Below are 21,150 nucleotides of genomic sequence, written 5' to 3'. Positions count from 1 at the left end.
TCTCTGCTACCAAGTATAAAGCCCATGGAAAGGGGCTCAGAAATTGCTCAAGGTACGAGAGATGCTTGTGTCAAAGAAAGAAAGTTGGTGCTGCTACTGAAAGTAGTTTTCCTGGGTGACAAATAAATCTCTTCTTCCTACATATACGTGGACACATCTTTCACCTGTGGCTTCAGTGGCTACTTGGTTTGTTTCCCTGTTGTCTAGCAGAGACTGTTTGATTCTTCTTGTGAAATGGGGCTGAGTGTGGTTATACCATGCCGAGCACCAAGGCTGCCAGCAGAGAAATTGGTTGGAGGGGAGAGCCCTCTCCAAATGGACACTGCTGTCTCTTGCCAGGGCCAGTCTTTTCTATCTGGCTCTGACGTCCACAGACCATCTACACCGGATGTCCAAGGTTGTAGATCTGCTCAGCTGTGGGCCAGCTCTGGCATGAACATTCTGATGTATCTTCTGGCGTCATGGAGGTGGTGCTGACTTGTGCATGGTGTGGTGGCGAAGGAGGCAGGAATGGGCCACACACTGAGATTAATGGCAGAAAGTACTTTATTATCTTATGGCCCACACTGTGTAAGGCAGGAAAGCAGCAAGGTCTTCTGGACTCGGTTTTTAAATGTCCTCCAATCTTCAGAAAAGCCTGCTGATGATAACAGAGTCAGTCCTCAGCTGTGCTGCTTGCTTCTCTGCATCTTCTTTCTCCTCAGCTGTGTCTGTGAATTTGTTGCCTTGTCTCTGATTCTTTACCGACCTTCCTGTTCTGTGACTGTTTTGCCTTCATCCTTGATTCAGGACTCAGCCTGTCTCCCACTCTTTCAATACCTTTCTTCCTTTACATTTTACTTTCCACTGGTTTGGGTTCTCTCCTCTTCTTTCTAAGGCACTGACCTCACACCTGATTGTTTCTTTGCAAGTGTCATCCCAGGCTATATTAGGTCTAAAGTTATTCTGATTTTCAAATAAGATTAATTAAAAAATAGGCAAACAGTGCGTGTTAGCTGATAGAATTTGAAAGAAAAATTTGCATCTTTATCTGGGAAATAGGACTGGCTAAGCAGCTGAAAACAGTTTGTTTAAATGCTAGAACCAGATTTTGATCCCAGGTGTCTCTTCTGCAAGTGAAAAGTGAGTATTTCCTTCACTTCAGTTTGCTCAACAAGTTGAATTCAGTGATTAGTTCAGATGAAACCGAAAAAAAATGTCAATACAGAAGAGGCCTGCAGAAGCAGTGAGTGCAATTTACAAACTGTATGTAGGGCTTGAATATTTCTTGTAGTTCATAAATCAGTTAGTTCTAAACACAAAACATAGTTTGTTTAAACACACGCACTTTTTTCCCCGTTATTATGGTTCATTAAAGTAATTTGATTTATATAATGAAAACTATTCCAGCATGCTAGTTTGGTGCATTTGCATTTGAATGCAGGTCTTGTTCCAGCTAGAACCTGGCAAAGACCAGGCATTAATGAGAAAAAAGAAAATCAATATTCATCTAGTAGGTAAGAAATGCATTGGTTTCTACGTGCTTAAATGGAGAAAGTGTGAAGATAGGACTAGGAATATGTGCAGGCTGCTTGTCAAAGGGATGCCTTCTTTAGCAGGACTTCAGTGCTCTCAGGAAGATCGCGTTTTGCTATGGCTCCAGGTGAGTGGTTCCCAGTAATGTGAGTCAGTCCTGCTCCAGTGGAATCACTCCAAAGACAACGTGGATGCTAACAGATGAAATGATTTCAGGGCACCTGCTTTCCGGGGGCAAGCGGTAGTGAACCCCTTTGCTGTCAGTGCAGAGACTCTGCTGCATGGTGTGCTTGGGTGGCCGCCTCAACCCCCCAGGCAGGAGGAGGCGCCACAGGGCTCTCCCCTGAACCTGCCCCACCCTGCGCAGCCAGTTCCACCCCAGCCGCTTTGCTTGTGCCAACATAGAGAGACAGCAATGCCATGAAACTAGGCAATTACTCTTTTTTTTTTTTTTTTTCTGCACCAGTAATAACCGTGGTATGGAGGAAATGAAGAGAAGGTTCAGCTAGACGTGAACTTGTCAGAGTTACCAGGTCTTCCAGCTGAGACCTGAACCAAGCTGGCAGACTCAGCCATTTGTAGACATGGCAGGTTACGTGAGTGTGGTAGATTAATGTTGCAAAGGAGGCAATGGGATATACTTGTAGTTAACGTAAAGAGGATTTGTGTTTTTCTTGTTTTTGCCATGTGCCACCCCAGCTCCTTCTGTGGAACAGTAGTTTCCAGAGCATTGCACCTATGCATCTCCAGCTCATCTTGCTTGACAGTGAAGACAGGGCTTATAAAGGGGGCTAGATCATTTTGCATCCAGAAGATAATCTTTGTTGCTGCCACACCCTGCAAGCAGTCTGATTTAATCTTATGCCCCATAGCAGTAGTTCGTAGCCAAACAGGACAAGAAAGACTTTTCTTGTCTTCCTCCTAACCCCATGCCCAAACTTAGTCCCCTTCTTTTGCAGCATGCACCTCTGCGTGGTCAGGTGTGTTAGGGGACCCAGAGGAGCAGCCAGCCTCCAGCCCCAGGTGCAGGCTGCTGAGCTCAGGGAATTGCATGTCCTGCATGACCTGGGCAGACATTGGGTTGTGCATCTACCAGAATGGGTGCTGCGTCTCACAGCCCGTTGTAGAAGCTGGGCAAAAGGAGAGGAGTTTGGGCTGCGTTTCTCGAGCCACTTGGGTTATTTAACACCTGGCACAGACCCAGGAAAAGGGGCAGCGCTGAGAGAGGGGGCTGAGCGCCGCTTCCCGGTCTCTCCTTACTGCGGAGCTCCCTGAGCAGGGAGGGCCCCGTCGCCTTCCTTCCTGGTGCCTCACAGCTGGCCCTATGCCTTGCTGCATGCTACAGCCCCCAGCTGCTGGCCGAGGAGTGCTGGCCCGGGGCTGCGCCAGGCCGTCGTGGGGCTCCGAGGGCTGTGAGGCGGCTGGTGCTGCCAGGCCCCGCTGGGACGTGGGCAGCTCTGGGGGACACAGCGGGAGCCCGGCGGCTGGCTGGCCCCAAGCGCGCGAGGCCCAGGGCGACCCAAGGCCCAGAGTGGTGCCTGGCCCTGGCTGCGCAGGGCTTTGACGGCCCGTGGCCCTGCTTTGCAGCTGATGCAGCAGCAGACGACCGTCCTCTCCACCTCCCACGGCAGCTACCTGAGTCCTGGCGTCGCCTTTTCCCCGTGCCACATCCAGCAGATTGGTGCCGTCAGTCTCAACGGGCTGCCAGCCACTCCTATTGCACAGACATCAGGTGAGGCCTGGAGTGGGCCAGGACGCAGCAAGACTTTTGCTACCGCTGAGCCCACTGCTCCAGCATTAAGCATGGTGCTTATGCAGGTAAAAACAGTTACTACAGTCTTCTGGGATCAGCCTCTGCTTTAGTCCCCTTATTTTCTAACAATGAGCCACTCCAGGTGGTAGTACTTAGTTCTGCACAAATTTCTGCACCCTCCCTGACAGCCTTATGTGTTAGCTTACATTCCTCTTGTCCTGCTGGTGTTCCTCTCTGGAACAGTTGGTCCCTTCAGTATAGTATAGTAAAGAATGACCAGGTTCCCAGGATCGCACCTGACTGAGTACAGCAGTGCTGTCACTCGTTATCGTCATCCCCAATAACAATATCAGCCATAATGCACATTGGGTTTGAACACCTGTCAAGAACAGGGCTGCTGCAGCATGCTAACTGCTCTACAAACCTGAATTAAAAGTGTTGTAACCCAAAGCTCTGACAGCAGCCAGAACTAGCAACGCTGTACACACTCTTCTCACCAGTGCTGCCTCTAATTTTGTGAAAGCTCCAGTGCTATTATCTGACACCTGCAAGTGCCAACTAGAAGAAGTAAGAGCTTCATACACAGCAGTCTTGACAGGCAGATAGGAGGGAGCACAGGCTTTGCGGGACCTTGTCTCACATGGTATCGCCTTTCTTGCTCTGCAGGGCTACATTCACCTCCTCTCCTGGGAACAACAGGTGTGCCTGGACTGGTGGCACCCATTTCAAATGGATTTACTAGTGTGGTACCATTCCCAAATGGCCACCCAACCTTGGAAACGGTTTACACCAGTGGCTTTGTACCATACTCAGGTATGGAGCACAGGAAGAAAACATCCAGAGACCTTTGAAACTGCAGTTAGCTTCTCTTTTCTGGATTACCACACCAAACACTTTTTCTACCTGAAAGTAACTACCTGGAAGGAAGTTGTGGGGAGCTGGGGGTCAGCTGCTTCTTGCAGATAACTAGTGATGTGATAAGAGGGAATGGCCTCAAGTTGCGCCAGGGGAGGTCCGGTTGGAAATTAGGAGGAATTTTTTCTCAGAAAGAATGGTCAGGCGTTGGAACAGGTTGCCCAGGGAGGTGGTAGAGTCACTGTTCCTGGGGGTGTTTAAGGAAAGGTTGGACATGGTGCTTAGGAACGTGGTTTGGTGGGTAATATTGGTGGTAGGGAGACGACTGGACCAGATGATCTTGGAGGTGTTTTCCAACCTTAATGATTCTATGATTCTAGCCCCCTTCCAGCGAGACACTGAGACTCACTGGAGCCTGTGTCTGAGAGATTCCCCTTGCTGTGTGTCTGATTATGTTCTTTGCAGCCCAGAGTCCTTCGGTAGCAGAGACTTTGCACCCAGCCTTTACAGGAGTTCAGCAGTATGCAGGTACCAGCTTCCCTTGTCTTCCTCGAGCCCTTGTGTGGCTGACCAGATCCTCAGGTAAACTGTTCTGTCTCCTTGGAATACAGCTGTGTATCCAACCACCTCCATCACTCCCATCGCTCAGAGCATCCCTCAGCCACCTCCCATTCTGCAGCAGCAGCAACGTGAAGGTGAGGATTAGGGTGGGAATGTGTGCACAGGATGGGGCCGGGGGTTGTGCTCAGCTCCTGCACCCAGAGCTGATGGAAGGGAAGCAGCACAAATCTTTCATCTGGCCAGATGCTGCCTCATACAATGCAGGCAAGAATCACTAGACCACCAAGCTTTGGCACCAAAGGTTAGCAAAGGAAGGTCAGCAGCTCCCTACATGGACTGGGGAGAAGGACACTTTATTTTTGCTGATGCCAGAACCACATTGGTATTAGTCAATCCAGTCTCTCCAATGTCCTGTCCTCTCTCCTTGGCCTTCCTAGCATCAGGGTTTGTTTCTCAGCTTATTTCAAAACTGGCCTGGACAGAACTTGAAGACAAATGAATTCTCTGTCTGCTCCTGCTTCACACAACAGGTGTTGGCAAGGGAACGGCTCCCCGTGCTTATCGCACTCACATGGACCAAGTGAAGGAGTTGGCAGGACCAGGTTAGCCAATAAGTAGGATGTGTGGCAATCCAGGAGATTTCCAGTTTGGGCTGTGACTCATGGGTTGAATGCAACCACTGCATGGCTGTAGGCAGGGAGGCGTTGCAGCTTTCACATAGAGCTATCTACTGCTTGGGGCAGTGCTGAGCAAGCCTGGGGAAGCTGTGAACATGGAGCTGGTACCTCAGCTGATTCCCTTCCAGTACAACAGCACCCGGATGCTCACAGGGAGTTGTCATTTCCAGCACTCCAGATGGGAACTGGGCAAGCTCTGAAAGTGAGTCTGCTCTCCAGAACCTCTAGCTCTCTGTATTGCCTCCCAGATGGTTTTGGAGAGCTCTCAGTACCCTTGATCCAGTAATCCACAAGCAAGGGGAGGTCAAGACAAAAAGAGGCAGTGCTGGGGTTCTCTTTCAGTGCTGTGCTCTGAGTTGAGCCCTCTTCTCTTCCCTTTCCCTTTGGGGGCTGTCTGTGCTTTGTCTCTCCCCATTACCCTCATGCCTGCAGGTCCTGAAGGCTGCAATCTCTTCATCTACCATCTCCCTCAGGAGTTTGGAGACAATGAATTGATGCAGATGTTCCTACCCTTTGGCAATATCATCTCCTCCAAGGTGTTCATGGATCGTGCCACCAACCAGAGCAAATGTTTTGGTGAGTGCTGTTACCCAAAGGCAAAGGGAGCATGACATAACTAGGACATACATGCATTGAGCATGGAACCAGCAGTGCTGCTACTGTCTGTGTCTGTGTCCTGTCCTTCAGGTTTTGTAAGCTTTGACAACCCATCCAGTGCACAAACTGCTATCCAGGCCATGAATGGCTTCCAGATTGGCATGAAACGTTTGAAGGTCCAGCTGAAACGACCCAAGGATGCTAATCATCCCTACTGAAAGGAGTGAACAATCAGGAGTCACTTCTGCAGCACAGGTAAATCTGGCACCATCACAGTCCAGTTTCTACATGGTGCTGGCCATTGCTGGTGGGGGCAGCAAGGGCTGGCTTCTCCCTAAGGAGTGGGGAGCCAGGAGCTGAACACAGTAACACAGACGGCAACATAGGGGCCTTTCCTGCCAGGGCCCAGGCCTGCAGTACTTGAGCAAGTGACCAGGACAAGCCTGGAGACAATAGCTGGGTTCAACAAGAGCCTAGATCATCAGGCAAGTTTGTGGCAATAAGGCAAAGCCAAGGCCAAGCTAGGGAGTTAATCTGCAGGCCAGTATCGGTATCAGGACTGGTAAAGGTAAAGAGGGTCAGACATAGTCCAGTGATTGCCAAGCAAATGTATTAGACAAATCCAACATCACGATAGGAAGACAATCCAGGGGTTGAGGTCCAGATAGCAAGCTGCATGACTGGGCATGGTCACAGCTATGGCTAAGGTGGAAACTCTTCACATCTGTGACACACAGATCAGACAAGGACTGAAGGCACAGGCCTGAGCTGAAGTGAGGCTCCTGGACCCATGGGCACAGAGCATGGACAGAGGCCACAGGTGAGGCTAGGCAAGACTGTTAAGACCTATCAGTACAGTCAGGTCCCTGTTAGCCAGATGGGTTCAGATTACCTGCCTGTAGTCTAAGTAAGGCTTCAGCTTACATTCTGCCGCATCCCATAAACTATTCATCTTCCTAAAAAGGTCTTAAAATCCAATAGGTCTGTTCTCACCTGTTGCATGTGCCCTGAAATTTGCCTGGAGACAGTGCTTCAAGGGTAAGAAGGGACAATCCCATGACACGTAAGGATCACAGAAAAACTGTTCAGAAGACAATTAACCTCCCGATGCAGTCACACGATGATTTTCTGCTTTGTTCAGGGCAGTCCTAGTACAGCAGTTAACCACAGAGAAACCAAGTGCTCCTGTCTCAGGTGGGGACAATAATCTAGAATTGGGGCAAGAGAGGGTCATATCTGGAAATAGTTCAGTGTACTCATGACAGCTAGCTCCTATTTCTTTTATTTCCTGTGAAATTAAGGCCTATGGAAAGAGTCTGGAGCACAGCTAAGCCTGTATTGTGGTCTGCAGTGCCTATCCCCATGGCTACACAGCTGCACTCAATGGTTGCTACAATGGCAGCTGAGCCTTGAGCGATCTGTTCATCCTTCTCTGGTAGCTACATCATCAAGAGATGCTTATGAGCCCCAGGTGATGCTCTGAAGGGCCACAGAAGAGCTGCCTAATGTGAGAGCTGGCTGTCATAGAGCTAGTTCCTGTGAGCCAACAGACTGGGAGCAAGGGAGGGCCGATCTTGATCCCATCTAATTGGGGTCATCTTCCTCCACATTTAAGCAGCAGCAACTCAAAGCCTGGGGTTTGCATGGATGTCCTCCTAATCTCCCAGTTCTCCCCCTCCTCCCTTTCTATTCAGGTGAAGGGAAAGCCATAGGAAGAATTTATGCTTCGAGTTGATTTACAGACAGGCCTGTCAATTTATCAACTCTTTTGATGCCACCTCTTTCCTTCTTCTGCTCCCCACTTACTCACCCCATCCTCCTTCTGCCCTCCTTCCTAAAACCATGGAAATTAAAGAGAAGAATCAGTATCTGCCCAGCAGGAAGATTCTTGCCACGACAGACTCACGTATTTGCTGCTAGTGTGGTGCATAGCAAAAGGGACCAGAAAATGAGCAGCCCCCGGGAACCCTAAGCTCTTCCTCTTGGGATGTGCTTGGAGTGTATGGACCAAGAAAACCCACTGGTGTGTCTCTAGGTTACTGCAGTGGCATATGGAACTTTAGCTCTGTCCCTCCCCCCCCCCCATCTCCTGCCCCTTTCCTAGATAAATATAAGTATTATACAGTCTCTTTTTGTTTGTTTTGTTTTGTTTGTTTTTGAAGTGACTCACAGGACCAAATTTTTCCATTCAGAGACTGACTCCTTGCAAGAGGGGTTGGAAGCTAAGGGTTTACCTCTGCAGCAGTGTCTTCTCAGGAAGCACTGCAAATAGACCTGAACATTTTGAGAGAATGCCTGGATGGACAGAGAGCAAGAGAGAGAGCACATCTCTCTACTCAACATTAACAAGAAGCAAGGAGAAAGAGAACCACATACCTCCAGGATTAGGGCACAGCCAGCTGCTCAGCTCAAGTCACTCACCCACCAACCTTAGCACCAGCCTGGTTAAGGATCTCAAGAGCTTCTGTCTTACCCTTCCAAGGGCTTCTGCAGACCAAGCTCCTGGAATTTGGTGCCAAAGCCTATCGTGAGCACTCCTCAATTAGGCTGAAAGCACAGGAAATCAACCCTTTTACCTACAAGAACTGTATTGCCTCCCCACACATTGTACTGGCCCAACTTCATAGCTCTTTGTGGTAACAGGGCATTTTTTTGATCAAGAGAGAAGATGAAAGTGTGAGCAAGTGCCATCTCCAAAATAGTGACAAAAACCTCCCAGGGGCCACGCGCTGCCTCCACGTATTGGAAGTGGCCTAAAGCTGGCTAGCAGGCATTTCTGATTCACAGACCACACAGGACATATTCTCCATCTGAATTTAGCAAGCAGACTCACCTCTTGCACCCTCTGCAAAGCTTTCACAGACACAAGGATAGTATGCTGAAAGGTGGTTGTCATTCTTTTTTTCCCCACCACTCCCTCCAAGGGACAGATTATGCAGAATATATATACACACACATATATATACATACACTTAAGCACAGAACATAGTTCAGAGCTTAACAAAGTTCCGTGAGCATGTGTGTGTGGGGGGCATACTGACAAGGCAAAACCCTTTAATGACTTCAAACAGTCTAAAATAAGGAGGAAAGGAGGAAGAAAAAAAAAAACAAAAAAAAAAACCACCCTCCTGAATAATTAGCTTCATTATTCCAGAATTTGATAAGGTATCAAGAACATTCCTGTGTGTATGTATGTGCATGTCTGTGTTCAAATGTGAACAGAGGGTTGGTGGAGAAAGGTTGATGCGATTGATCCTGAAGAGAGATCCAGGGACTTGAGAGGACCTCGGCCACTTCTCATCCTCCTCCAGTTTCCCTTTGTTCAGATGTCTGTGGCATAGTTCTTCGAGTACCTTCACATCTCCTGAACCACCCCTCTGTATCTAATGCTGAGAGTTTACAAGAGAGATGGATGAAGCTGTGGGAGTCTGTGTGTTTCTATAGTCCATGTTTACTTATTGTAAATACCATTTTTATACTTAACATCTATTATGTATGTGATTTGTATAATGTACTTTATTTCTGCTACAATTAATTTCATGAAGTTTAAACTTAACCTAATTTTCAACAAAAAAGAAAATGACCAACAAATGCAAAATGGGAAGAAAAAAAAAAAAGGGGGGGGATTTTGGAAATGCTAGGTCACGCTCGTTTAAAACAAGCATTTACAATTTCTTCCATCACAGTTACTGATGTGACTGTACACTGTTACAGGTGTGATACAAGCTTCATCAATGTCAAATTCCTTGCTCTGGTCTAAAAAAATCTTAAATTTATTTAATAAAAGTTTTACTTCCTAAGTAACTTGGGTTTTACTTCATGTGTTAGCTGCATCTGCTCTTATCTAGTACTTATACTTGAAGACAATCACCGAAGGCTTGAGGCAACAGAAACCTGTTTCATTCAGCAAATTATCTGCAATCAGTGGGTTGTTTTTTTTTTGTTTTTTCCCCTTTTTTTTAAGCCCTCATCCCCCTTTTTTTTTTTTAATAAACTGCATCAACACATGGTAATTAAAGAGCAGAAGGATTGAAAGTTCAGTCTTACAGCTGCTGGTGCTTTATGTGTCTGTTCAAGCATCAGTCGTTACAGCCCAAGCCCACGGTCATGCTGATGTGGTACAACAGCCAGGCAAGTACCAGTCACAAGACCCACCACCAGTTACTGCTTCCAGGACTAAAAGCCCAGGCCCACCACCAGTTCCTGCTTCTTGGATGAAAAACCCAAGCTCAAACACTTGCTCGTTCAGCACAAGTACGTTCTGCAGCCGCAACCTGCTGGTTTACAAGCACGTTCTCACAGAACGTGCTGCTCCAGGAGGTGTAAGAGCGTTCTGTGTGTAGCGTGACTCCGCAGCCACACCAAGTAACGCCATTTGGCACCTCAAATTGTTCAAGCTGGAAGGACACCCGTCACACCCAAACCAACGCCATTTTCTCCTCCAATTAGCCATGCGGCGGCATTAATAAGCCCAGCATGCAAATTTCTGCTGATTAGCTGCAAGCCCTGAACATACGGTGCTTGTTCTGGAAGTTTCTCCCAGACGCGTACAACGCGCGCTGCTCTCGCTGCACCCCCTCGCCTCCAGGCCGCTGCCGCCGCCCTCCTCCGCGACCGGGCGCTGCCGGCCCAGCCCCCGAGCCGGGCCCGAGGCCGTGGCGGTTGGCAGCTGGAGGAGCCGCCCGCCAATCAAGGCAGGGGGCGGGGCTGCCAGGCTTCCCGCCAACCGGGCCGCGCTGCCGCCAGCGCGCAGTCAGTGGAGAAGCTCCCGGCCCCGGGTGATTTGCATATTCCTCGAGTTTCAGCCAATCCGGTGCTGCCTGGCAGCGGCACTTTCCTTCCCTCACGAAGCCGAGCGCCGCCGCCCGCCCGGCCCGTTCCGAGGGGGCAGGAGCGGGGCTTCCCCCGAGACCCTTTTCCGGGCTCCCCTCTCAGCGCCGTTTTCTCACCGCCCTCCGGCCCCCTGCCGGGCCCGTGCGCCCCTAGCCAGCCTCCTGGTGCACGCGCACACCCGCTCCTTACGCAGACGCTCCCGCTTTTACTCCCCACGCGGTCCGCGGTCATCTTTTGCGGCAGGTGCATGCAGAGGTTTGCAAAAGCACCGGGGAGGGGGCTGAGGATGGATGGAGGGTCTTTCTGTGTAAGCTTCTGTTCTTGTCAAAGACCTACTAAGATCAGCTTCCAAATAAATCTTCTCCCATGTTGCTCCATTTCATCCCCTTCTTGCGCGTGACTCATGCTTTCAGAGGTGTACAAAGTAAAGGTGCCGTAGACCAAAGCACAATGAAATTTGCTTCTCAGAGCATCTCCGTGTGTGCTGAGCAGCTACAAGCCCTAGCCATTACTGGGGGAGGGGGAGGAGGGAACACGCACGTGTGTGAGGCATCCTAGTGCACGTCCCTTGTTGCGGTTCAAGCCCCACATCTACTGGCCTCAGCAACACTCCCAGGACCTCTGTTCCCAGCGCCCCTCTGTTGCCACTAGCGGTGAAACAAAACAGCTTTCTCAACACCAAAGAGTGTTTGGTGTACTAGTAATAGACAATCCATATCTGAATTAGTAAAGTAGACAAGGAAAAAACCTATAAACCTCAGTTTTATTCTAGTTTTAACACACCTTTGAAAACACAGGTTAGTAACCAGCCTTGCATGGCTTCCAGACACTGCTGTTTCCCCTCTATGGGAGAATCAGGCGGAAAGGGGCTAAATAAGAGTATCTTGGGGACAAAAAGCAGATGGAGAAAGAGGGGTGGGGAAAGGAAGAACAGTCTAAAGGATTGAGTCCTTCCAATGAGGGAATAGGTGAGTGGGGATGAAAAAATTCCCAGCAAGGACCGGACAATTGGGCTGACTCAAAAAGCCACAGGTCTTTGCACCTTACTGCCTTTGGCTTTTCCACCTTGAGTTCCTTCAGGGGGAAGCATAAGCAGGGAGGAAGGCTGAGGGCTCACCTGCTGAAAGCCAGACTCTCTGTACCTCAGTTTCTCCTGCCAAGAAAGGAAAACATCTGTCCCATTTTGGTGGAGAGTTATAAAACACTCTAGACTAAATATGCTTCTCAAGCAAATTTTAGCTATTAAAATGACTGCAATACAAAACCAGCAAAAGTATTGTTTTCACAACGCCAAACTCTCACAACAGGGTCTCCCGTTCCTCTTCTATTTTCTTTGTTCTGTGCACATCAAATTGTGCTGGCCTGGGAAACACCTTGCTACACACACCCAGAAGCCCTTGGTCCCAGCAGGCTCTGGTCTTGTTACATAGAGTACTGCAAGCTGCATTCTTCCTACGTGGAAAAAGACTCATACCTGGTATGCAGAAGTGGTGGTGCTGGTAGGGGGTTATTCTGCTTCCCCAACCTGGCTACTGCTCATCAGCAAAAGCAGAATGTGGGCATAACAGTTCTGCTTGTCATTCCCAGAGCCATGAAAAAGAAAGAATCCCCACCTTCCTCTCCAAGATATTTGTTCTTTACCCATGCTGGGAAACTGGCTGTGGAGGGAGGGAAAGCACTCAGCTGAGTGATGACTCGTTTTAGCACCCCAAGTACCTGATGAACAAGAAGGGAAGGTGAATCCACTCCCGAAAAGCAACACCTGCAGTAGCACGTCTACATTAGCAAGGGGGAAAACAGCCATATGTGCCTAGTTTGCAGTTCCCAAGCAATGCCCAATAACCCTGCAGAGCCCACCTCAGTTTTGGTGCCATACAATGCAGTATCTGTTAGAAAAGGTTGGAAGGGCTCTGAACACGTCATTCCTGCTGAAGACTGCTGTTTGACCCTTGGCAGAGAATATGAGGCACTAATAACCTTCAGACATTACAGATGGAGCTGAGGGAAGAACCTGAGGTGGTAAGAGCAGACAGGTGAGGCTGAAGGAGAGAAAATGGGTGGAAAGCTCAGACAGTGGGACAGTGAACAGTGGGAATGGATCTCTGAGTACTGGGCAGAAAAATCAGAACTATGACTGATGCAGGGTGAAAGGGAGTCCAAGCAGAGTCTTATGAAATGAGCTAAGCTTACTTTTCCACCACTGCTGCCTTGCTCCCAACTGATACTGATGGTTGACCGGAATGCTTAGTGGGACGGGGGTGACTATAATTAGAAGGGATCTAGTACAGGAGAGGAGACTGAGACTGTGCAGCCTTCAAGGGCTGCTATAGTTATAGAAACTCTGTAAAACCTGGTTCCGGTGGCAGGGGAACAAAACCCAGAGGCTGCATGTGTGCTGCAGCCACCACGGGTAGAAAACCTCCTGCACCTTGGTGGCACCTGCTTGGATGATGGTGAGTGCTGCTTCAGCAGCAGGAGAAGCAGTTAGGTACACTTTGCCCCTGGAAAGAAACAATCAGAGAATCACTCAAAGCTAGTCCCTGTTGTGGTTTTAACTATGCAGAATGACTACCACAGGGTTCTGCATGCTCATGTTCCACGCAGAGGTGGACACGCACAACCCGTATGATGTACCCAAGCAGATGTACTCTTCATGTTAGTTTTCCTGCACATCCAAACAGATGCCCACACCATCTTAAATACAGTTGTTTGCACTTCTTTGCATGCTTTCAAGGGATGTGTTCCTGCAGACACTCCCTCCCAGACTCTCACACCCTCCTCCAAATACATACCTGGTCTTCTCTAATGCCGTATCAGTATCAATCAGGCCCAGGATGCACAGTGTGACAGAGATGTTTCTCTTCTGCATGATGAGTTCATGGCGCAGTGAGCTGAAGAATCCATCCAGAGCAAACTTGGTGGCAGAGTAAGAAGTGGTGAAGGGAGTGGGTATTTTCCCTGGAAAGGAGAAGAAGAGAATGGAAAAGACCAGGAAAGTGGTTGTAGGAAGGATGGCGCCCCATTTCATGTAACCACATGGACTGGGTCACATGGTGGTACATCTGGCCATGGTAGTTCCCAGTCACCCAAGCACATTAGGTCGCAGGGAAGGGCCACAGCTGTGGTGAATGCAGTGCTCTTGAGCAGACACACTGAAGGCTTTCTCCTGCCTTTCCATCCCGTACAGTAGGTACAGCTACTTGGCAGACTGTTATTTAGGCTGGCCAAAGCCAGAAGGCCTTAGAGCAGCAGGATGGTTTTAATGCTGTGTCAGAAATGCAGGAAATGGGCTTGGGTGTGAAGGACTGGATCCAAACAAGTAGATCAGGGCGCATGCTGAGTAAAGAGCAAAATTACAAGGGAATACAAAAAGGTACAACACAGAGAAGGTCTTCCAGCAAGCAAGAAGCCCAGCCAGCCACCATTCTGCTTAATATTAGAAAAAGCACAGCTTGAACATCTGTTGAAGGACACAGAGAAACAGTGTGTGCTGGGAACCATGGTTTCGACAAGAACACCACTTGTGCCAGTTACAAACACTAACCTGTGAGGGAAGAGACGACCACCAGAGAGCCTTTATTCTTCTCCAGGGTGGGAAGAGCTGCTGTTGCGAGGGCCACATAACTAAAGAAATTCACCTAAAATGATAAAGTAGTCATGGAAGGAGCAAGATTGTTTGGAGAGAAGGTCATCATGAGCCAGAAAACTAACTCAGCGGTCAAATTAAATGGAACATGGCTTGGATTTGCGATTTCAAACATCAGGAGGAAAGAATCATCTCTGTGAGAACAGGGATAGGTAGTGCATATGTAAACCTTTCAGATTCCAGAAAAAGCAATGGAGAAGAGTCAGAGTGAAGGTTATTCCTGGGCTTTAACATACAAATGTATTGACAAGAGATAATTAGCTGTCCCTGATTTCTCTGTATGCCATTCTTTACTCCACATTGTGCAACTGTCTGTACCTACCATACCAATTTCTAACAGTTCTGGGCTAATGGGAGATAAGAAGGACAGAATGAAAGAGAGAAGAATTTAAGTTTTTCCCAGACATTCTTCTGCACATATGTACACCAGCATAACTAAGCAAAACACCTAGTCTAGTGACAAACCATTTGACTTGACACATGAATGAAATAAAAGGTTTGTTCTAAACCATTGCCACAGGCTTGAATTTGCCTTTGAGCCTCTTGAAGTTGTCCCAGGAGAAGCCAGACTCACTCAATTCCAGATGAGCTCTTCCTGCTGGGAATCCTCACCTGCATGAGCCAGCGGGTGTATTCCACATCTCCATTCCACATCTGGAAGGGGGAAATGCCTATGTGGTTTAACACTAGGTAATCCAGTCCCCCTGTGGACAGGAGAAAAAACAGTGAAATAGGGTGGCTGTCCCCAGTCAGTCACTGAGGAACTCAGAAATGCCAGCAGGAGGGCTGAACCAGCCCCTCAGGAGGCTGGAAAATGCTTTAGAAATGGAAAATTAAACACGTCCATCTGACAGCAGCTGTGCCTGGTTCTCAAGGGTAGAACTGGAATGAAAGCTCTTTTTCTTTGATGGATGCTTTCTGTAATGAGATTTCAGGGTAATGCAGACTTGGAATTTAATTCCAGTGGTGTGCTCTATTTTTAAAGTTTTAAGTACAGAGAATTATAACAGAAAAATTAAGATTGGTATGAGAATGTTTGTGTGTGAAAACACCAGCAGAAATAGGAAAAGGGTTAAAAGAATGATAATATATTGATGGCTGCTGGATTGGCAGGTCATCCAGATCACAGCACACTTTAAGACAGTTTCTTAAGACACTCACAGCAAGAAAACCAAAAAAATAATTAAGTAATTAAGACACTCAGACAACGGACAAACGGACAGTGAGTATAATAGAAAATGTTGCCTAATAACAGCCTTAACCGAATAAGATGGGGTGGAGAGGCGAATGATTATAATCACTCAACTCTTACAGGGTAAGAAAGACAATCAAAAAGCACGTGGTCACCAACCAAGACCCAGGAAACATGATGAGTACTCTACAGCTGGTATTCCTTGTCCTTTATATCACCATTGTCCTTTATATCACCAGTAGTAAACCTGGACAGGGTACTTGGTCATACACATCTTGTTGCCTGTTAGTACAAAAGAATGAGTGGCTGAGAATCTCTGAGAGTATGAGATGTGTGAATCACTTCTGGTTAAAATAGTACCTCCTATGAAGTCTCGGACTGAGCTTTGCTAAAGGAACAGGTCACTGCTTTCAGACCTCCTAGTTTCTGTTTCTCTCAACACAAGACACTACGTCTGCTCAGGGCTGGGTGTGTGCAGCTGGTACCTGCTCATGTATAGCAAATGTGTGAGGTACTGTAGCTGTTGCTATGAGGGCATGGTTTCAGCAAAGTACTTTGAGCAAATATTTTTTGCATATTTTTCTCCTCTAGCAAAATACATTTGTATATGCTGCCTGAAGAGCCCTCCTCACAAAAAGGAACTGAAAAGTCAGCCACTCCCAGACTGGTATTTACAAATGCCACATCCTCTCTTCCTAAACACTCCCCTCAGTGAGGGACACGTGGAAGCTGAAGCAGGAAGCTCCTACTGGAATGTGAGTTATCTGTGTATCTAAGAGCCTGAGAGATGCCGAAGATGAAGCCAGAACAGGATTAAGATCACAATCAGAACCCCTCCTGGGTTCTGGCCTGGTTCTGACCAGGCAAGCAGTGAACATCTGAAAAATTAAGACACCTCTCCTTTCACAGCTTCCTGAACTCAGGTAAATTACAGTGTCCTGGTTTCAGGTAACTGTTTCAGGGCTAAACCACAACATACAGAAACCCACATCTCTTGACTCCAGGGTTATCAGAGAGAAGCCAAGATTGGCAAGGCCAGAGGAGCTGGGATGAGGACTGTTATCAGATTTATTTCCAATCAGTTTCGTCAAACTTGGATGTCAGTATAAAGCAAGATATGGCTTGAGAACCATAATCCCTGAAGGGTGACCAGGCCAAGGTGTCATCTAAACCTTTACTGAACAAAGGAGCATGGTATAAACTGAAACAACCAGCAAAGTTTGTTTTCGCTCTTCAGTATCTGCCATTTTTCTTCTGCTTACCCAGTTTTTGGACAGCAAACTGAACCACCTTTTCAGGCTCTGAAGGGGAAGACATATCGGCCGGAATATATAAGGTTTTCTTTGCTCCAAGTGTCAGGCATTTCTCCATCACCTTGAAAAACAACACTCCCCCAGAGATTAAACAAAATGGGGTGGGAGGGGAAAGAACAGAAGGGCACTGTAAGGAACTTTTTTCTCCCCACACTACAGTCAATAGCAGTCAATTCTAGACAAAGACACACACTTTAATTCTAAATCTAACACTATTCAGCCTGCAGAGGGCTCGTTTTACATCAAGACTTCATCTACCCAGTTAAACAGAGGTAACTCTATGCAAGATGCAAATTCACTAAACCTTGGAAAAGGATCAAGAATCATCCAAAAAGACAATCTTCTTCAGGAGAAGTGTGATGAGTATGTGAAGGTGCGAATGGTACATCTAGCTATCTGCTGAAATAATGCCTGCCAGGCTTTAGGAAGTGTCCTAATAAGTACCATGCTCACTGTCCCTGACCCTCTTTTTGCATCATTTCATAATGCAGAACTTTCCAGGCAAGTCACTTAACCCCACAGTCTGAAAGAGACCTCTCAATTTTGTCTCATTTTATATACTACAGATAAAGGAGTCGCATCTATTTGAGCTGTTCAAACATTATTACAGAAAGTTTGTAGTCTTTAACAAAAAAGATACAAATAGAATTGCTTGGACACTGAAGAGGTACGCAGTATCTCATAGGAATTGTAGTTCAGACAACATATATCCATGTTCCCATACAGGCCAAGCTCCCTTCTAAATAACATCTTCCTTCTAGATTACATCTCCCCAGTATGCCCTCTGGTAAGAAAAAGGTATATTGCAGCAGACATTGGCGTATGACAACACAGACAGAGCAACCCATCCAGGTGACAGATAGAATGGTAGAGGACACTGACAGTGAATCAGGCGCAAAACATACTGCTGATACATTTTTTTTTTCTTCCAGAAAGCATTAAGAATTTCTTACAGTAATTCAGTTGGTGAGTAAAACAGTTGCACTGGAAAATGCCAATATTCGTGTATGTGTGTGTGTGCGTGCATGTGTGTGCAAAAGTCCAAATCCCTTATGTTTTCCCTCAAACAAGGAAGTTCTTACCTTCTGCAGCACAGCTTCCCTCCTAGCAGTCAGAAGAATTTCAGCACCAAATCTGGCATAATGGTATGCCATCTGCTCTCCGATCCCAGCACTGGCTCCAGTCAGGAGAACACGGGCACCAGAAAGGCTCTCTTATTCATGGGAAAAATGAGAAAAAGGTATAGAAGTAAAGGAAGCAGCAGAGCAGCTGTCCCTAGCTAACGGCAGAGCTCTAAAGTAGGAAGGTGTGTGTGTGTGTTCTCAAAAGACTCAGTGCTTCTCCAGAACTAGTAAAGAAGCAGGACTGTCCCAAAGAAGCCATAAGATTAACATGGTGCTTCTGATGCTAGACTGAAAATAATCAAGGATCATCACCTAACCTCTGAAGAATGAGCTACTTTTCCCTTCTGACAGGTGCCTGTAGCACAAAGCTAGTCATCAGATAACCAGCCACCTCATGTCAAGTAGCAAGCCACCTTGACCTGTTTTGGACTGGGTCACAGGAAAGATCACCTAGCTCACGAGCCCTGGCACATGGCAGTCAGCTCAGCCTAGCTCTTCTGATATATAACAGACAGTTCCTTCCTTCATCCTGGCAACCCCAGGCTCTCAATTCAGTCACAGAGTAGGAAGCTCAGTCTGACCCATCCTGCTCAGAAAGTAGCTGACATGCTACCTGGCTCCAACTCTGGTAAACCATGGGCAGAAAAAGACCACCAGTCAGTTTGGAAATACAGTATCTTCTCTTACACATCTTATATTCTAGTTTGGACTGAACCCTGGGGTGAGTCTACCTGGGTTAAAAGTGTCTTTCCAGAAGAAAGCTAGAAGTACAGCTATAATCCCTGTAGCACAAAGCACTTTTCCAAGTGGCCTCATATCCCTCAAAGTCATAAAGAACGAAGCCTCAGAGCTGAGCACTGCAGCCAAAATACTGTAATCTCCTTCCTCTGATGCTGTCAGCCAACCTGCAAGAGACAAAAGGTTTTGTATGACAAAAAAGGAATTTACATATGTGAGGCACTGTGTGGAACTGAAACTCCACCTGAGGCTTCTCTCCACTGACAGCCAAAGCCACCTTTGTTGAGAATGAAAGATGGGAAGGAGATTGACTTTTAACCCTTGGATAAGATGCTGCAAAGTTGCTGTTTCCCCACTGAAGGGAGAGGACACCACAGTCCTGCAAATGGTTTGAATTTGCCCAGGAAATACAAACTTGGTTATGCCAATTTTATGCAGGCATTTGTAAAGACTAAAGGGTTTGGAGCTCAACTTCTTTAAAAAAAGGGAAATAAAGGAAAGACAAAGAAAATACATCTGATTCTAAGAAAAAGGTCTTTCACTGTCAATTCCCACAGCTCTCTGAACTCAGACAGCCTCTATACAGTAAGAGTTCTCTCTGTAGAAAGAAAACAAACAAAAACTTGTGTCTAATCTTACCGAATGTTTAATTAATGAAAGAATTATTATGCTCATAGCCGAGAATATTCACCACATAAAACCAGTGCTTCAGGATAACTGGCACATCTTATTGCACACTGCAGAAATGAAGCAGCAGACAGGAATAACAGGCTGAAGTCTTGCTACAAACATTGGTGCTGAAGACCTGGCTGAACTTCCATGCAAAGAGGGCAGGGGTGAAGCCCGGCAAGAGACCGCTTACGGGTATGACAGCACAGCATGAAAAAATGAAAAACTGCAAACAGGGCAACTGCCATGGGAAGCAGGGATTCTGTGGCAGCACACGGATGTGTCTGGAGGCCTTGAGAGTGGCTGTAACTGTTCCCATCAAAGTCGGTCAACAAAACTCTCTAAGACTCAATTTGGAGTTTTAGAAAGCAGGCATTCTTTAATTGCGGTGCTGGACGCACAAGGGATCGCTCCACCTAGTGCACGTGCCAAATTGCTCAAGCTACAGGGGTTAGATATAATCAAAACATACATATTCATTGGATTTCCAAGAAATAATTAACAAATTTGTACTTATTCCTAGAACTCATTAAAATATGTAACTGTCCCCTATGCACGTGACTTGTTTCTACTGGTGGTCTTTTGGGGTCTTCTGGTGGTTGTCGGTAGTCTTCATTGCTGTGTTCACTGGTTGGACCCAGTTCAGCACATGCTCAGGCCATCTCTGTGGTTATTAGGTCGAGAGAAGTTCTCCTCCCCCTCTACTCTGCCCTGGTGAGACCACATCTGGAATATTGTGTCCAGTTCTGGGCCCCTCAGTTCAAGGACAGGGAACTGCTTGAGAGAGTCCAGAACAGTGTCATGAGGATGATTAAGAGAGTGGAGCATCTCCCTTACAAGGAGAGGCTGAGGGAGCTGCGTCTCTTTAGCTTGGAGGAGACTGAGGGGTGACCTTATTAATGCTTATAAATCTGTAAAGCGCGAGTGTCAGGAGGACGGAGCCAGGCTCTTCTTGGTGACACCCGATGATAGAACAAGGGGCAGTGGGTGCAAGCTGGAACATAGGAGGTTCCGCTTAAATATGAGAAGAAACTTTGTCACACTGAGGGTGACAGAGCACTGCAACAGGCTGCCTGGGGGGTTCTGGAGTCTCCTTCTCTGGAGACATTCAAAACCTACCTGGATGAGTTTCTGTGTGACCTGATCCAGGTGTTCCTGCTCCGGCAGGGGGACTGGACTGGGTGATCTTTCAAGATCCCTTCCAGTCCCTGACATCCTGTGGTTCTGTCATCTCCTTCTTTCTTTCCTTGTTTCAGTTGGGGTGCACGTACCGGGCTCAGCCATTCGCACGCCGAGGGACATGTGCGTGCTGTGGGTCCTTCACCTGCTCTGCTCAGGCGCATCCTCCAGGCCGGGGTTAATCCTGCTCCGGGACGCAGCTCCGCGCGGCCTTACAGACGAGGCTGGCTAATTAATTAGCAAGGAAGGCAGCACCGGAGAGACAAACTTTCTACTCTTCCCTCCATCTAACTAAACACAGCTTAGCTTCGTCCTGTACATTCGCAAAACTTTTCACATTAGGCTCTGGTACTCGCGTCCCCGTCCCCGTCCCCGTCCCCGCCCCCGCCCCCGCCCCAGCGGCTCCCCGGCCCGCAGCGCCCCCCCCCCCAACTTACGGCGCCAGGACCCAGCCGCAGGCACCAGGCACCACGTGACCACCCTCGCACCTCCCCCGCC

At 47.7% G+C, this 21,150-nt stretch overlaps 2 protein-coding genes across 14 annotated transcripts in view; one reads left to right on the top strand and one right to left on the bottom strand.

Annotated features, from left to right (window-relative positions):
* CELF5 (CUGBP Elav-like family member 5) overlaps window positions 1–10,565 on the top strand; it is a 40,683-nt gene extending 30,118 nt beyond the window's left edge. For 3 of the 9 annotated variants that reach the window (XM_035569998.2, XM_035570002.2, XM_035569996.2), the window contains 8 exons: window positions 3,103–3,247; window positions 3,935–4,081; window positions 4,589–4,651; window positions 4,735–4,818; window positions 5,215–5,286; window positions 5,794–5,937; window positions 6,049–6,213; window positions 8,151–10,565. In XM_035569998.2, coding sequence (XP_035425891.1) covers window positions 3,103–3,247; window positions 3,935–4,081; window positions 4,589–4,651; window positions 4,735–4,818; window positions 5,215–5,286; window positions 5,794–5,937; window positions 6,049–6,176 — 783 coding nt within the window. In that variant the 3' untranslated portion in view covers window positions 6,177–6,213; window positions 8,151–10,565. Of the gene's footprint in view, window positions 1–3,102; window positions 3,248–3,934; window positions 4,082–4,588; window positions 4,819–5,214; window positions 5,287–5,793; window positions 5,938–6,048; window positions 6,214–6,939; window positions 7,113–8,120 lie in introns of those variants that run through there. The other 6 variants (XM_035570001.2, XM_035570000.2, XM_035569997.2 and 3 more) reach the window with 5 other exon arrangements.
* A 971-nt stretch (window positions 10,566–11,536) lies between these two features.
* HSD11B1L (hydroxysteroid 11-beta dehydrogenase 1 like) lies at window positions 11,537–21,149 on the bottom strand. 5 transcript variants are annotated; one of them, XM_050715622.1, is made up of 9 exons: window positions 21,090–21,149; window positions 20,593–20,863; window positions 18,798–18,971; window positions 18,025–18,155; window positions 16,892–17,003; window positions 15,050–15,141; window positions 14,336–14,429; window positions 13,584–13,749; window positions 11,537–13,292 (listed from the first exon to the last, which is right to left on the bottom strand). In XM_050715622.1, exons 3-9 carry the CDS (start codon window positions 18,895–18,897, stop codon window positions 13,106–13,108), a joined length of 882 nt encoding a protein of 293 aa, XP_050571579.1. In that variant the 5' UTR covers window positions 18,898–18,971; window positions 20,593–20,863; window positions 21,090–21,149; the 3' UTR covers window positions 11,537–13,105. The 5 variants fall into 5 exon arrangements, with proteins under 5 accessions (XP_050571579.1, XP_050571578.1, XP_035425818.1 ...); XM_050715621.1 differs by lacking the exon at window positions 20,593–20,863 and having other exon boundaries at window positions 21,090–21,143; XM_035569925.1 differs by lacking the exon at window positions 21,090–21,149 and having other exon boundaries at window positions 20,593–21,051.
* Between the last annotated feature and the right edge of the window lies 1 nt (window position 21,150).

This window comes from Cygnus atratus, chromosome 26 (genome assembly GCF_013377495.2).
Source record: "Cygnus atratus isolate AKBS03 ecotype Queensland, Australia chromosome 26, CAtr_DNAZoo_HiC_assembly, whole genome shotgun sequence".
NCBI classification, from domain to species: domain Eukaryota; kingdom Metazoa; phylum Chordata; class Aves; order Anseriformes; family Anatidae; genus Cygnus; species Cygnus atratus.
The sequence above is the reverse complement of the archived record's forward strand: the minus strand, read 5'-3'. Positions and strand labels throughout refer to the sequence as shown.

Bases quoted from the DNA above. Each gene is read 5' to 3' on its own strand.
- HSD11B1L (XM_050715622.1), bottom strand. From the start codon at position 18,897: ATGACTTTGAGGGATATGAGGCCACTTGGAAAAGTGCTTTGTGCTACA. The intron at 18,156-18,797 runs GTAGACTCACCC...CCCATGAATAAG, and splicing joins GAAAGACACTTTTAACCCAG to AGAGCCTTTCTGGTGCCCGT. The intron at 15,142-16,891 runs GTAAGCAGAAGA...TCCTGTCCACAG, and splicing joins GTTTGCTGTCCAAAAACTGG to GGGGACTGGATTACCTAGTG.